Source organism: Rhinatrema bivittatum, chromosome 5, assembly GCF_901001135.1.
Source record: "Rhinatrema bivittatum chromosome 5, aRhiBiv1.1, whole genome shotgun sequence".
Classification (NCBI taxonomy): domain Eukaryota; kingdom Metazoa; phylum Chordata; class Amphibia; order Gymnophiona; family Rhinatrematidae; genus Rhinatrema; species Rhinatrema bivittatum.
In genome coordinates this window covers 284,577,632-284,592,155 of record NC_042619.1, presented here as the reverse complement: position 1 = coordinate 284,592,155, position 14,524 = coordinate 284,577,632, and the positions used below count along the sequence as shown (strand labels likewise).

General features: G+C 46.9%; 1 protein-coding gene across 1 annotated transcript in view; it reads right to left on the bottom strand.

Annotated features, from left to right (window-relative positions):
• Positions 1–14,524, bottom strand: part of LOC115092773 (disintegrin and metalloproteinase domain-containing protein 9-like) — an 868,617-nt gene that overhangs the window by 23,417 nt on the left and 830,676 nt on the right. Inside the window, exon 11 of the mRNA XM_029604075.1 lies at positions 5,340–5,384. Within this exon, the coding sequence (XP_029459935.1) occupies positions 5,349–5,384 (36 nt within the window). The 3' untranslated portion in view covers positions 5,340–5,348. The remainder of the gene's footprint in view (positions 1–5,339; positions 5,385–14,524) is intronic.

Here is a 14,524-nt window from a genome sequence, read left to right as displayed (position 1 = left end):
TATTGCATATAGGGAAAAATAATCCTTGCTGTAGTTACACGATGTTAGATTCCATATTAGGAACTACCACCCAGGAAAAAGATCTAGGCATCATAGTGGACAATACTTTAAAATTGTCAGCTCAGTGTGCTGCAGCAGTCAAAAAAGCAAACAGAATGTTAGGAATTATTAGCAAGGGAATGGTTAATAAAATGGAAAATGTCATAATGCCTCTGTATTGCTCCATGGTGAGATCGCACCTTGAATACTGTGTACAACTCTGGTCTCCGTATCTCAAAAAAGATATAGTTGCGATAGAGAAGGTATAGAGAAGGGCAACTGTGATGCAGCACAACCCAGCCAGGGGCGAGAGAAGCCTGGGCACAGTAAGAGAAAGCCAAGCTGTATATGAGACAAACAGCAGAGGGCCTATTTCAGACCATACGAGTATATCCAGGGAGAAGAGCATCAGCCCACTCTCCCTACAAAGATGCTAGAAAAACAACTGTGCCCTGCATCTCGCAGGACACACAAAGCGGCCCAAACAGGAGTAGTATATTAAGCCATTCAAATGCATCCCAGGATAGGGCGTCAGCCTACTCTCCCAACAAAAATACTGAGAACCAACTGTGTCCTGCATCCCGCAGGACACACAAAGTTACCTGAACAGAAATCACTGTATCGTGACACGGCTGTTCAGAGGTACATTTGAGCTCGGAGCTTGAATAGTGGGGGGGCCACTGCCAGGCATGCACCCTGAGCTGCAATGGGACACTGACCGGGAAGAGGGAAGGGGAACCGTAATCCTGGCAGGGAGGCTTTGGAGTTGCTCCCGTTTGCCCAAGTGGGACCCCGAGGCTCAAGGCTAACTAACAAACAGCAGAAGATGATACGGAAGGCAGGGAGAACTACAACTCCCAGGTTTTTAGAGCCACCACCTGACCCGTCAGCTGAGCAGGAGCTGAAACAGGTGTCAGAATCAAGAGGTAATGATTCTGACACAGTTTAGTCAATGGAGGGCGTGCCAGAATGGTGGCAGTGTTTTCCATGGAAGAAGTGAGTCATTTCAAGTGTGGAGAGTGTGATATTTGTGCATATACAATCACTGGTACATATTGGATACATCCAGTTAATTGAGTTAAAAAAACGTGACATTCTTTTTTAAACTGCATAAGAACATAAGAAATTGCCATGCTGGGTCAGACCAAGTGTCCATCAAGCCCAGCATCCTGTTTCCAACAGAGGCCAAACCAGGCCACAAGAACCTGGCAATTACCCAAACATTAAGAAGATCCCATGCTACTGATGCAATTAATAGCAGTGGCTATTCCCTAAGTAAACTTGATTAATAACAGTTAATGGACTTCTCTTCCAAGAACTTATCCAAACCTTTTTTTAAACCCAGCTACACTAACTGCACTAACCACATCCTCTGGCAACAAATTCCAGAGCTTAATTGTGCATTGAGTGAAAAAGAATTTTCTCCGATTAGTCTTAAATGTGCTACTTGCTAACTTCATTGAATGCCCCCTAGTCCTTCTATTATCCGAAAGTGTAAATAACCGATTCACATCTACTCATTCAAGACCTCTCATGATCTTAAACACCTCTATCATATCCCCCCTCAGTCTCTTCTCCAAGCTGAACAGCCCTAACCTCTTCAGTCTTTCCTCATAGGGGAGCTGTTCCATCCACTTTATCATTTCAGTTGCCCTTCTCTGTACCTTCTCCATCGCAACTATATCTTTTTTGAGATGTGGCAACCAGAATTGTACCCCTAATGATTCTACATACACTTCCTGATCTGCCTCATCCCTCATCCCTCACCCCTACCTCCACACCCCTATAGCCCTCCTCGTGACGCCCCATGCACACCTTAACATACCTCCAACCCCCAGTGTCCCTCCCTATGCAAACCCTAACATGTGACCACCACCACTACTACTCTCATTGTACTTACCCATGTAGCTAGAAAGCTCCACTGGTTAAACAGTCTTCAGATGAGTTGCAAGGCCTCCTTATTAGGGTGCAGGTTCCTGCACACTCCCCAGATTGGGAGCAGCAACCTCTCATGCTTCACCACCAAAGATGCCTGGCAGTGAAATTTGTCTGCCGAATTGGAGGTAGCATTGTTCAATAAGTCTATCCCAGAAGAACTGGAAATTGTGTGTCGCAGAAGTGCACATGTATACGATGCATATTTTCTGGTGAACATAAATCTAGGCACTTGTTTATACGCAACCTACGCATGCAATTTTAGTGCTAAAGTTACATGTATTTTATATTTAGCACCATATGCACACATGATATAAAATTCATGTGCAAGTGTGCACGAGCCCATATGCACACAAATATGGGCTCATGCATTTGTTTTAATATTATCCTTTCTTTGTCTGAAAGTGTATGGATGGAGCCTCAGAGGTACAGAATTGGTCTTGTAACCCTGTATAGATAGATAAGCATCAACTAACTATTCTTTTTCATAGATCGTTTGAAATTTCTTTTATTTTTCTTAGTTTTTATTCCAACAGGTGGACAGTCAAAACAAATTCAAGTCCATATATCATAATACACATTGATCGAACAAGAATTGAGATGCTGATATACAGAAATATTCATATATTCTATACATAATGGTAAGGTGGACAAAAGCTTCCATTTACATTAACAGTACTATCAACCCATTGTTTTTATTTCATGTGAAATCCCCTCACTTCCCCTAATTCTTATATACCTATATTAGTATGTCCCAAATGGACCTTCCCTTCTATTCTACATCCTTGTCCAGAACCCACACTACCTCTCCACACTCACTCACAGATATACCCATACACACACACACTTCCCTATCCCCCCACAGTCAGAATTACAAGAGCATAAAAACCAACAAAGATCTAGGTGAGCAATTTGAGTGCTAAAGACACACTTACTTTTATAGCGACACACATGGCAGTGTAACATCATTTCTTAGAAAATGTAAAGTTCTTAGAAGACTGATTTGCCATTGAATGTTCTGTGGAATAGCCCAATACTTTCAAAATTTTGTTGTTATTGAATTGACAGAGGTGCATGAATTAACTTCCAGGCCTTCACTTATTCCTGAGGTCACTTTTATTTATTCTAGTGTCCAGTATATCCATGTGCATTTACTCTGTTATAATATTTTCCCACACTTTGAAATCTGGCTCAGAGGGCTCTATCCAGCTGCACATCTGACACCTGTACTCCACAAGCAAAGCTTGCATACAAAAATCTTTCTATTCCATCCAAACCTTTATTATCAATAAACGTCCATAAAATTACCATTTCTCTATTCATTTTTAGCATTTGACCCATGCACTGAAACAACACAGATGAAAATGCATCCCAGATTCCCAGAATATTCTCACAAGTTGACACTAACAATTTGTATAGGAGTGAACCATTGTCCTGTTGACATCTGCCACATAAGGATGCACTGACTAATTTCATCTGAAACTGTCCCGCATCATCAGTATGGAAGTGATGAAGAAGTGATACACCATTTTTTTTTTGCAACTTCACCTCTGTAGGAATTGAGTGGAGCAACACACAACATCTCTGAATGCTTCTTTTTAAATGTTTTTTTGATTGTGACATGATGAGTTCCCAATTTTATGTTAAAGACCAAACTGAAATCTTTTGAACATTTATATGGAATAGGATGCCCAAACTCAGTCATGAGGATTTTCTTTGTATGTTACCCAATAATTTAACGCCTGATTCTAACTAGCCAAGAAAATTAGGGGTTCACTTACTATATCACAGACACTGATTTTGAATATCTTAGTGTTTTTACTTTGTACATTTTGGGGTAGATTTTCAAATATGCACATGTGCATCCATGTGCACAAGGTTCCCGGCACGTGCACATGGACATGCCGATTTTATAAATGCACGCGTAGCCACACGCAAGTTATAAAATCCAATGTCTGCATACACATGTGCACCCAATTTTGTATCGGCATGGGTGTCCACTCGTGTGTGCAGGGGGGGGATTTTGTAAAGCACGCGCAGCGACACGATTGGGCCTTTGCCCAGTTTCCTCCCAGTCTGCTCCAATTATGGAGCAGACTGGGAGAGAACTTTCCTACCCCCCTACCTAACCTTCCTCCCTTTTCCCCTCTCCTCCCTGAACCCTAAATCTACCCTACCTATTTTTGTTTTTGAACTTACTTCCTCTTCGGAGGTGTAGTAAGTTCCGTGGACCAGCTGGCTGCCAGCACGTGCTTCACTGGAACAGGGCCTAATGGCCACTATCCTGGATGGCCCCTGTCCCACCCCTTTTGAACAACCTGGCACTTCCACGCGTACCAGGAGATATGCACGTGGCTGGGCCATTTTTAAAATGCGCTCAGCAAATGCTCATCCCAGCCAGACACGTATCTCAGGATTTTTGCGCATTCTGGGGTAGATTTTCAAAGGGGTATGCGCGTACCCCCTGAAAACCTACCCCAAACCCCCCCTGCGCGCGCCGAGCCTATTTTGCATAGGCTCGGCGGCATGCACAAGCCCCGGGATGCACGTAAGTCCCGGGGCTTGTATGGAGGGGTGTGTCAGGGGGCGTGTTGGGGGGCGTGCCGGGAGTGATGCGGCATTTCGGGGGCGTGTCCAGGGGCGTGGTTCTGGCCCGGGGGCGTTCCGGGGGCGTGACAGCGGCCCCTGGACCAGCCCCCGGATCGGAACATGGAGCGCGGCAGCCGGCCCAGCGCGCGCAAAGTTACGCCTGCTTCGAGCAGGCGTAACTTTCGTGATAGAGGTAGGGGGGAGCTTTAGATAGGGCTGGGGGGGTGGGTTAGGTAGGGGAAGGGAGGGGAAGGTGGGGGGAGGGCGAAGGAAAGTTCCCTCCGAGGCTGCTCGATTTTGGAGCAGCCTCGGAGGGAACGGAGGCAGGCTGCGCGGCTCGGCGCATGCAGGCTGCCGATTTTGGGCAGCCTTGCACGCGCCGACCCCGGATTTTAATGGTTACACGCATATCTATTGAAATCCCACGTACTCTTGTTCGCGCCTGGTGCGCGAACAAAAGTACGCGTGTGCGCAGATTTATAAAATCTGCCCCTCTGGACTTTAAAAATGTAGCCGTATGTGTCTAAAGAAACACTAAATTGTTAATTTATACTCTTTTATTGCATAACAAAAGACTGGTTTCAATTAAACAAGGGTATCATAGTTAGAATTTGTAATTCTCATTATTAGATTTGGGGTTCACAAACTATTCTCAGTACTGTATACAATAGCTGCTGCAACAATTATAATGGTGATTTAGAACTGCTGAGAAAGCACCAGCAGAAAGATTATTGTTGGATAGGGAGAAGAGAAGGATACAAGAAGTTTTCACTTACTTCTCCAGACTATTGCACCTGGGTAAGTGAAGTTCCCCTTGTTGCCTGAAGGGTAGATTAGAAAAGATTACAATTTTACTCCAAGGCTCAAACTTCTGTGTGATTTTATATACCTGCAAAGGTCACTACTAGAACTCACTATTATCTTTCTCCACCAAATCCTATAGTCAGTGCATCATTCCTTTCACAGCCAATCCTAGTTAAGAGGCCTATACATGTGTTTTCTCTGATATAAGGTGCTCCACTTCTGCTCAAGACACAAGCCCAGCCTATGTGAAATAGCTGAAATTATTTTTAAAAAATAAGCAAAATATGGCAAAGTATTTTCATTATTATGTTTAATGATATTCTCTGAACACTTCAGGGTGCATATTCAGTCACTGTCTGGATAGCAAAATTAGCCAGATAAACATATCCAGCTAACTATGGAGGTATAATCAATAGTGCAGTTGCACTATTGAATAGGGATGTGAATCGTTTTTCAACGATTAAAATTATCGTCCGATAATGTTTATATCGTCTTAAATCGTTATAGAACACGATACAATAGAAATTCTAACGATTTATCGTTAAAAATCGTTAAATCGTGTTAGTGCGCACTAACTCGAGTTAGTGCGCACTAACTCCCCGTTAGTGCACACTAACTCGATTTAGTGCGCACTAACAGAAAATGATACAAATAAACACTTTCCAGGTCACTGAAGGTCAGTTAGGAATGAATATGTGTTCCTATTGGCTGGCTGCCCTCTTATCTATTGATGTTACCAAGGTTACCACTGAGATGATGGTTGGGGGGATGGGAAATGGAACTGGAAACTAACGAACACCAACAGAAAATGAAACAAAGTGTTCACACTTCCCAGGTCAGTAAAGGTCACTTAGGAATGAATATGTATGTATGTATTCCTATTGGCTGGCTGTGCTCTTATCTATTGATGTTACCAAGGCTAATACTGAGGTAATGGTTGGGGGGATGTGAAATGGAAACAGTTGGAAGCTTGACAAAAAAAGTAATGTAATGATCAGCACTCACGTGACTAGAACTTGTTTGTTTATTATTTTTGTTAGCAGGCACCTGAAATGCTAGTGCATGTTGAATTTGCCAATCACTGTGCATTTTAGAAAGGTGGTCCTGGCTGGAACTGTACACAGTTCAAATATATGTAATTGATTGTTGGTAAGTGTATTTTTTAAGTAGCCACACTGGCACAAGTATGTTTACTTTTCCTCCTACTTAACTCACTAGCTCAGCTTTGTAAGAAGGGCTTCTCTGCTTGTGTGTTGTTTTTGTTTGGTGTGAGGAGAGCAGAAACATCAGATCTTTATTCAATCTACTACAGTCATCTCTTACAGTGCCCTATCCCTATTAATACCAGGAGTGTTGTGATCTTCCTGCACACAGTGCCCTAACCCTGATACCAGTCTGAGACAGCTCCCTCCCTGCATTACTAGTGAGAGGCTGGCTTCACAGACAGGGGGGAGCTGCCTGACCCTCACTCCTGACTTCCCCCATGTCCCAGCTAGTGAATGGTGTGTGGGTGAGGGGGGGGGGGGGGGGGAGGATGGTGAAGTCTGAGACAGCTCCCTCCCTGCATTACTAGTGAGAGGCTGGCTTCACAGACAGGGGGGAGCTGCCTGACCCTCACTCCTGACTTCCCCCATGTCCCAGCTAGTGAATGGTGTGTGGGTGAGGGGGGGGGGGAGGATGGTGAAGTCTGAGACAGCTCCCTCCCTGCATTACTAGTGAGAGGCTGGCTTCACAGACAGGGGGGAGCTGCCTGACCCTCACTCCTGACTTCCCCCATGTCCCAGCTAGTGAATGGTGTGTGGGTGAGGGGGGGGGGGAGGATGGTGAAGTCTGAGACAGCTCCCTCCCTGCATTACTAGTGAGAGGCTGGCTTCACAGACAGGGGGGAGCTGCCTGACCCTCACTCCTGACTTCCCCCATGTCCCAGCTAGTGAATGGTGTGTGGGTGAGGGGGGGGGGGGGGGGAGGGTGGTGAAGTCTGAGACAGCTCCCTCCCTGCATTACTAGTGAGAGGCTGGCTTCACAGACAGGGGGGGAGCTGCCTGACCCTCACTCCTGACTTCCCCCATGTCCCAGCTAGTGAATGGTGTGTGGGTGAGGGAGGGGGGGGGGAGGATGGTGAAGTCTGAGACAGCTCCCTCCCTGCATTACTAGTGAGAGGCTGGCTTCACAGACAGGGGGGAGCTGCCTGACCCTCACTCCTGACTTCCCCCATGTCCCAGCTAGTGAATGGTGTGTGGGTGAGGGGGGGGGGGAGGATGGTGAAGTCTGAGACAGCTCCCTCCCTGCATTACTAGTGAGAGGCTGGCTTCACAGACAGGGGGGAGCTGCCTGACCCTCACTCCTGACTTCCCCCATGTCCCAGCTAGTGAATGGTGTGTGGGTGAGGCGGGGGGGGGGGGGGGGGGAGGATGGTGAAGTCTGAGACAGCTCCCTCCCTGCATTACTAGTGAGAGGCTGGCTTCACAGACAGGGGGGAGCTGCCTGACCCTCACTCCTGACTTCCCCCATGTCCCAGCTAGTGAATGGTGTGTGGGTGAGGGGGGGGGGGGGGAGGATGGTGAAGTCTGAGACAGCTCCCTCCCTGCATTACTAGTGAGAGGCTGGCTTCACAGACAGGGGGGAGCTGCCTGACCCTCACTCCTCCGGGGTATTGTGATCTTCCTGCACACAGTGCCCTATCCCTGATACCAGGGGTGTTGTGATCTTCCTGCATGCAGTGCCTTATCCCTATTAATACCAGGAGTGTTGTGATCTTCCTGCATGCAGTGCCCTATCCCTATTAATACCAGGAGTGTTGTGATCTTCCTGCATGCAGTGCCCTATCCCTGATACCGGGATGTGTGCAAGAAGATCACAACACCCCCGGTATCAGGAATAGGGCACTGTGTGCAGGAAGATCACAACACCCCCAGTATCAGGAATAGGGCACTGTGTGCAGGAAGATCACAACACCCCTGGTATTAGGGATAGGGCACTGTGTGCAGGAAGATCACAACACTCCTGGTATTAATAGGGATAGGGCACTGTGTGCAGGAAGATCACAATACCCCTGGTATCAGGGTTAGGGCACAAGTTCTAGTCACATTGACTGATCACATTACTTGTTTTGTCAAGCTACCAACTGTTTCCATTTCCCATCCCCCATATACTGTCAGTAGGAAACTTGGTAACATGAATAAATAAGAGGGCAGCCAATAGGAATACATATTCATTCCTAAACTGACCTTAACTGACCTGAAAAGTGTCAAATTGTATCATTTTCAGTTAGTGCGCACTAACTCCCAGTTAGTGCGCACTAACTCGAGTTAGTGCGCACTAATTGGAAAAAACGATTTTTAACGATTTTTTAACTAAAAAATCGTGCCTAAGACGATTTTCTTGCCCTGCCACACGATTTCTATCGTTAAGACGATATGGAAAACGATTCACATCCCTACTATTGAATATAGCTGGCTATCTTAAATTTAGCTGGATAATTTTATATGGCCAACTTTAGGACAGCTCTTTGGCATGATCAGACTTAGCTGGTTAACTTAACCGAATAACATAACTCTTCACCGAAACATTCCCTAAATTTTAGTCAGATAATAAGATAGCCAGAAACATGTCAAAATATTAATTTAGCTGGATAACTAGTGAGTTACTAGTTATCCAGCTAAATGCCTCTGAATATGAACCTCTTGAGTTCTATCCTACTCTCCAGCACTCAGTAATGATGGAGAGTGGCACAGGTACAACAAATCATGTGATTTCCTGTCTATAGTTAGCTCATGTCTGCTAGATCATTAAAGAGATTTCTGGTTTCTCTGACCTGCTTCCTACTTCATGAATGTCTTTCTTATGTTAGATAGCTTTAGCTGCAGTGCAAATAAACAGAAAACAGAGAGTGGTCATACTACAGGTCCAGGTAATGTAGTAAAGCACAGAAAATATGCTCTGCTACTGCTATGCCTAGGTGATAAATCTGGGTGCTAGTGCTATGCCTGTTGCCATAGGGACAGCAGGACAAGAAGCAGGAAGAGGAATGACTGAAGCAGGTACAGCAGAACAGTTCTTTTGTACTCCCAGGACTCTACATTGAAATTGTTGGCTCAAAGTGCTGTGGCATTCAAAAAAGCAAACAGAATATTAGGATAATGGCGAATAAAACAGTGGATGTCATAATGCCTGTGTATCGCTCCTCGGTGAGCCACACCTTGAATACTGTGTGCAGTTCTGGTCACTGTATCTCAAATAAGATATGGTTGCACTGGAGAAAGTACAGAGAAGGGCAACCAAAATTTTAAAAGGAATGGAACGGCTGCCCTAAGAGGAAAGGCTAAAGAGATTAGGGTTATTCAGCTCGGAGAAAAGATGGCTGAGGGGGGATATGATAAGTCTATAAAATCATGAAAGGACTTGAACCAGTAAAAGTAATTTAGTTATTTACTCTCTAAGACAATAAAAAGACTAGGGGACACGCCATGAAGTTAGCCAGTAGCTCATTTAAAACAAATCGTAGCAAATTATTTTTCACTCAATGCATAATTAAGTTATGGAATTCATTGCTAGAAGATATGTTTATGAAAGTTAGTGTAACTGGGTTTAAAAATGTTTTGATAAGTTCATAGAAAAGAAATCCATAAACTGCTATCAATCAATAAGGAATAGTAGCTTGGGATCTAATTAATGTTTGGGTACTTGCCAGGTACTTGTGTCTTGGATTGGCAACTGTTAGAAACTGGATGCTGGGCTTGGTGGACTCTTGTTCTGACCCAGTATGGCATGTCCTATGTTCTTATGTACTGCTATTGGCAAATAGAAATACTCAAGTTGTAAAATGTTAACAAGGAAATCTGAAAATCTACTCACAGATAATTGGGTAATGGGTGTTTTCCATGGACAGCAGGATAATGTCTGATGGTACCAATGCAGAATATTTTCTCAAAGGCTCTGGAAAATTCTAGAAACCTTTTCTAGGCATACATGGGACTTCACACCCAACCACCATCTTGCAGGGCTCCCTCATTCTTGTATAATAGCTTTACTCAGAAACCATCTCCAGAAATGGAAGAGGACAGCTTAGTATGGCTAATTATTCTGCTGTGCATAGGGAATGGACATCTAAATGATAGATGAAATTTAAAAAGGACAAATGAAAAATAGTGAAAAGTAGTACATAATTGTGGGTTTTGAAATCACAACTCAGGAAAAGGAGCTTGGAGTCATTGTGCACAATATATTTAAATCCTCAGCTCAGTGTACAGTGGCAATTAAAAAAAAACAAAAGGAATACCAGGAATAATTCATAAAGGAATGAAAAATAAAATAGAGAATATCATAATGCCTCTGTATCAATTCATAGCATGACCATAATGGTAAATGGAACTTACTCTGAAGAGAAAACTGTGTTAAGTGGAGCGCCACAGGGTTCAGTTTTGTGACTGGTTCTGTTCAATATCTTTGTAAGCAACATTGCGGAAGGGATAGAAGGTAAAATTTATCTATTTGCGATGATACCAACATCTAAAATAGAGTGGACATGCCTGAAGGCGTAGAGAGAATGAAAGGAGATTTATGAAAGCTGGAAGAGTGGTTGAAGATTTGACAGCTAGGATTCAATGCCAAGAAGTGCAGAGTCATGCATTTGAGATGCAGTAATCCAAAACAGATGTATGTGATGGGAATGAAAGACTGATGTGCACAGACTAAGAGGGGTAATAGTGGCTGGAGCTCTGAAGATGGTGAAGCAATGTGACAAGGTGGTAGCTAAAGCCAGAAGAATGCTGAATTACATAGAGAGAGGAATAACCAGTAAGAAAAAAGGAGGTGATAAAGCCCTTGTAGAGATCCTTGGTGAGGCCTCACTTGGAGTACTATGTTCAGTTTTGGAGTCTATATCTCAAAAGGGACAAAGACAGGATAGAGGTGGTCCAGAGAACAGTTACCAAAATGATGTGCTGTCTGTATGAGAAGACATATGAGGAAAGGATGAAGGATCTGAATATGTATACCCTGGAAGAGAGGAGGAGTAAGAGAGATATGATACAGATCTTCAGGTATCTGAAAGGTTTTAATGATGCACATTTGACAAACCTTTTCTGTTGGAAAGAAATCAGAACTAGGGGTCACAAAATGAAACTCAAGGAAGAATGACTCAGAACCAACATCAAGAAATATTTCTTCATGGAGAGGGTGGTAGATGCCTGGAATGCCCTTCCAGAGGAGGTGGTGAAAATGAAAACAGTGAGAGAATTCAAATACTGTGGATCCATAAAGGCTAGAGGATGGAAATGAAGAAAAGAATTCATGGGGATAACTTGCTGGTGCAGTGGTTACTACCCTTAACCAATAAGCCTTCATATTGTTGATGCAACTCCATCATGACTCTCTGCTTCAACAGCAGGGGGAAAAGGGGAATTGGATACGGACAGCAACCAAAGAGGTCCTGACTTTTACAGCCTGGGTAAAGAAATAAGCATGGGAGTAACTTCTGATGCAGCTGTTACTTTTGCGCTCCGCTGGCTGGGAGCGCTAGGGGTGAGATGTGTGCCCCTTGCAGTAAGACGGACCTCGTCTAGGGTTGGAGGTGACCAGGCCCCTGCCGACCTGCATGCCTGAATGAGGCCAACCATGCAAGGTTGGTCTCTGAGTGGTCCTCCGACTACTCCCAGGCCTTTCGGACCTGCTGCAGGGAGCAGCACAGACGGCAGGTCGGACAAGAGATGAGGGCGGACAAGGGCTGAAGCTTGAAGGCAGAGATGAAGGCTACAGGACTCAGGAGAAGAACACAAGACATCAACAACAGGAAAGAAAGAGTTCCGGAAGGGCGAGTGGGTGGAAGCTCTCCCATGGAAGGCATCTGGAACTAGAGTAGATGGAGGCTCAGTGCATCAGGAACGTCCGAGACAAGGATAACTCTTACGGACCTTGAGAAATCCAGACGAGACAAAAAGGACTTGGAAGACTTAGATGAAGACAAGTGGGCACTGTTCCTCAGGGAGCCCTACACAGCCGACTACTCAGGGCGGACCCAATGGGCTGGTCACGAACCACCCTGTCCTTTACGCGCCCTACACAGCCTAAGAAGGCTGGTCACGGACCACGCGGGAGCGGGGCAGGCTCAGGAAAGGAATCCAACTGGCAGAGGCTCCAATGACCGGAAACAGGAACCGAACGGATTTACCCTTGAGGTGGCCATCTGGAGGACTAGAGCTGGAACATCACAGGAACAGACATCAGGAAGATCAGGAACATAAGGGCCTCTAGCCATCGAGGACGTCAGGTCTTCTGGAACATCAGGAGGGCAGAGACGGAGGACATCAGGAACATCAGGAGGGCAGAGATGGAGGACGTCAGGCTCAGGAAAGGAATTCAACTGACAAAGGCTCCAATGACCGGAAACAGGAACAGACGGAATGGATTTACCCTCGGGTGGCCATCTGGAGGACTTGAAGAGCTGGAACATTGCAGGAACAGACATCAGGAGAATCAGGTACATAAGGACCTCTTGCCATCGAGGACGTCAGGCCTTCTGGAACATCAGGAGGGCAGAAACGGAGGACATCAGAGACCAGGATCAGGAACAGCAGAAACGAAACGAAGAGGGATCCCTTGGAATACTGGAACACCAAGCAAGAGCAGGAACATGGTATCCAAGGAGAAGCTCCTCGGGTCCACTCCATTGCATTCCCTTCCCATCCCCCAGATCCCCCTTTCCCTTCCTCCCCTTCCCATCTCTCCTCTCCCTCCCACCCCGCTCCCTCCTGCTCCTGCCCCTCTCGCTCTCCTCCTTTCTCCCATCCCATCCCTCCTTTCTTTAGTTCGCCCTCCCCATCCCTCTTTCCCTGCCCCGGGTGGCCCAGCACCCACCAGTGTGGGCCAGCGCCCTGCAGGGGGTGGGAGGGAGGATGAAAGCGGTTGATCGTCCTCCTCCCGGAGGGACCGCCGGAGGAGCTCTCGACCCCTGAGAGCCCGCTCCGAGGTCCACGGGAACAGGTCCCGGTCCCCTCTGAGGTCGGGACCTGGGGGTTCTGCTGATGCAAAGAGGAGGGGGAGAGGGGCGAGTGTGAGTGGGCTCGTGGCTGAGGAAAGAGGATCACGCATCGGCACAGGACACGCTGGCATCTCAGCCCCCACTCTCCCCGCACAGACAGCTCTGATCCCTTCTATGACGGAGGTAGATTTGCACTCACGACTCAGTTGGGGAGGGGGACGTGGAGCGGGCGACTGTACTGCTCCCGAGCCATCTCCCGCCCCGGCGAGGAGAGACTTTCTATCGGTCACGACGGACCATGCGTGCTCCGGTCGGCTCTCTGATGGGGCCGGTCATGCGCGTTATGGCTGAAACCCCCTCTTGACAGAGAATGGCTTTTACGTTCTGCACCTTTAAAGCCAACAGCTGCCAGACCCGGTTCCGTAGGAACTGGGTACTTTCTGCCCTCAAGCGCGGCGGGTACTCGGTGACCTTTTTACAGGAGACCCATACCACTCCGGACGCAAAAGCGGCCTGGCATCTGGAGTGGGGTGGCGAGATGGCCTTCAGTCACAACTCGGGAGTGGCTGGCGGGGTGGCCATCTTGATTTCGCAGGTCTCGCAGACGGAGGTGCTGAGCGTTGTAGCTGTTGTGCCGGGCAGGATACTGCACGTGAGTTGGTGGCGGCGGTGCGGGAGTTCTGGGTGGACTGGCGCCACCGCGAGGTGAACTTTGCTTCTCTCGTTCAGTGGTGGGGTGAGAGGCAAGGTCTGTCTCAGGGGTTCTCTGTCAGGAATGCGCCAGGGGCGTGAACGCCGAACAGTGCCAGATGCTCCGTCACCTCTCGGGGGAGGTGATGGAGTTGGAAGAGCACCTTGGTGATGCTCAGGGACCAGGAGGCAAGCCGGCTGTGCTCCTCGAGTACGAAGAAAAGAAGTTGGCCCTGTGCCACCTCGAAGAGCGGCGAGGACATGGGGCCTACGTGAGGTCGCGCGTCCAGATCCTGCAGGAGGTGGACCGTGGCACACCCTTCTTCTACGGGCTGGAGAGAAGGAGGGGCAACTGGAGGCAGATAGCATGCCTGCTGGCTGCCGACGGGACTCCCTTTGACGAACTGGGTAAGATTAGGGCGGAGGTCCACGATTTCTACGCGGCTCTCTTCTCCCCGGACCTGATCGATCCGAATGCCTGTCAAACCC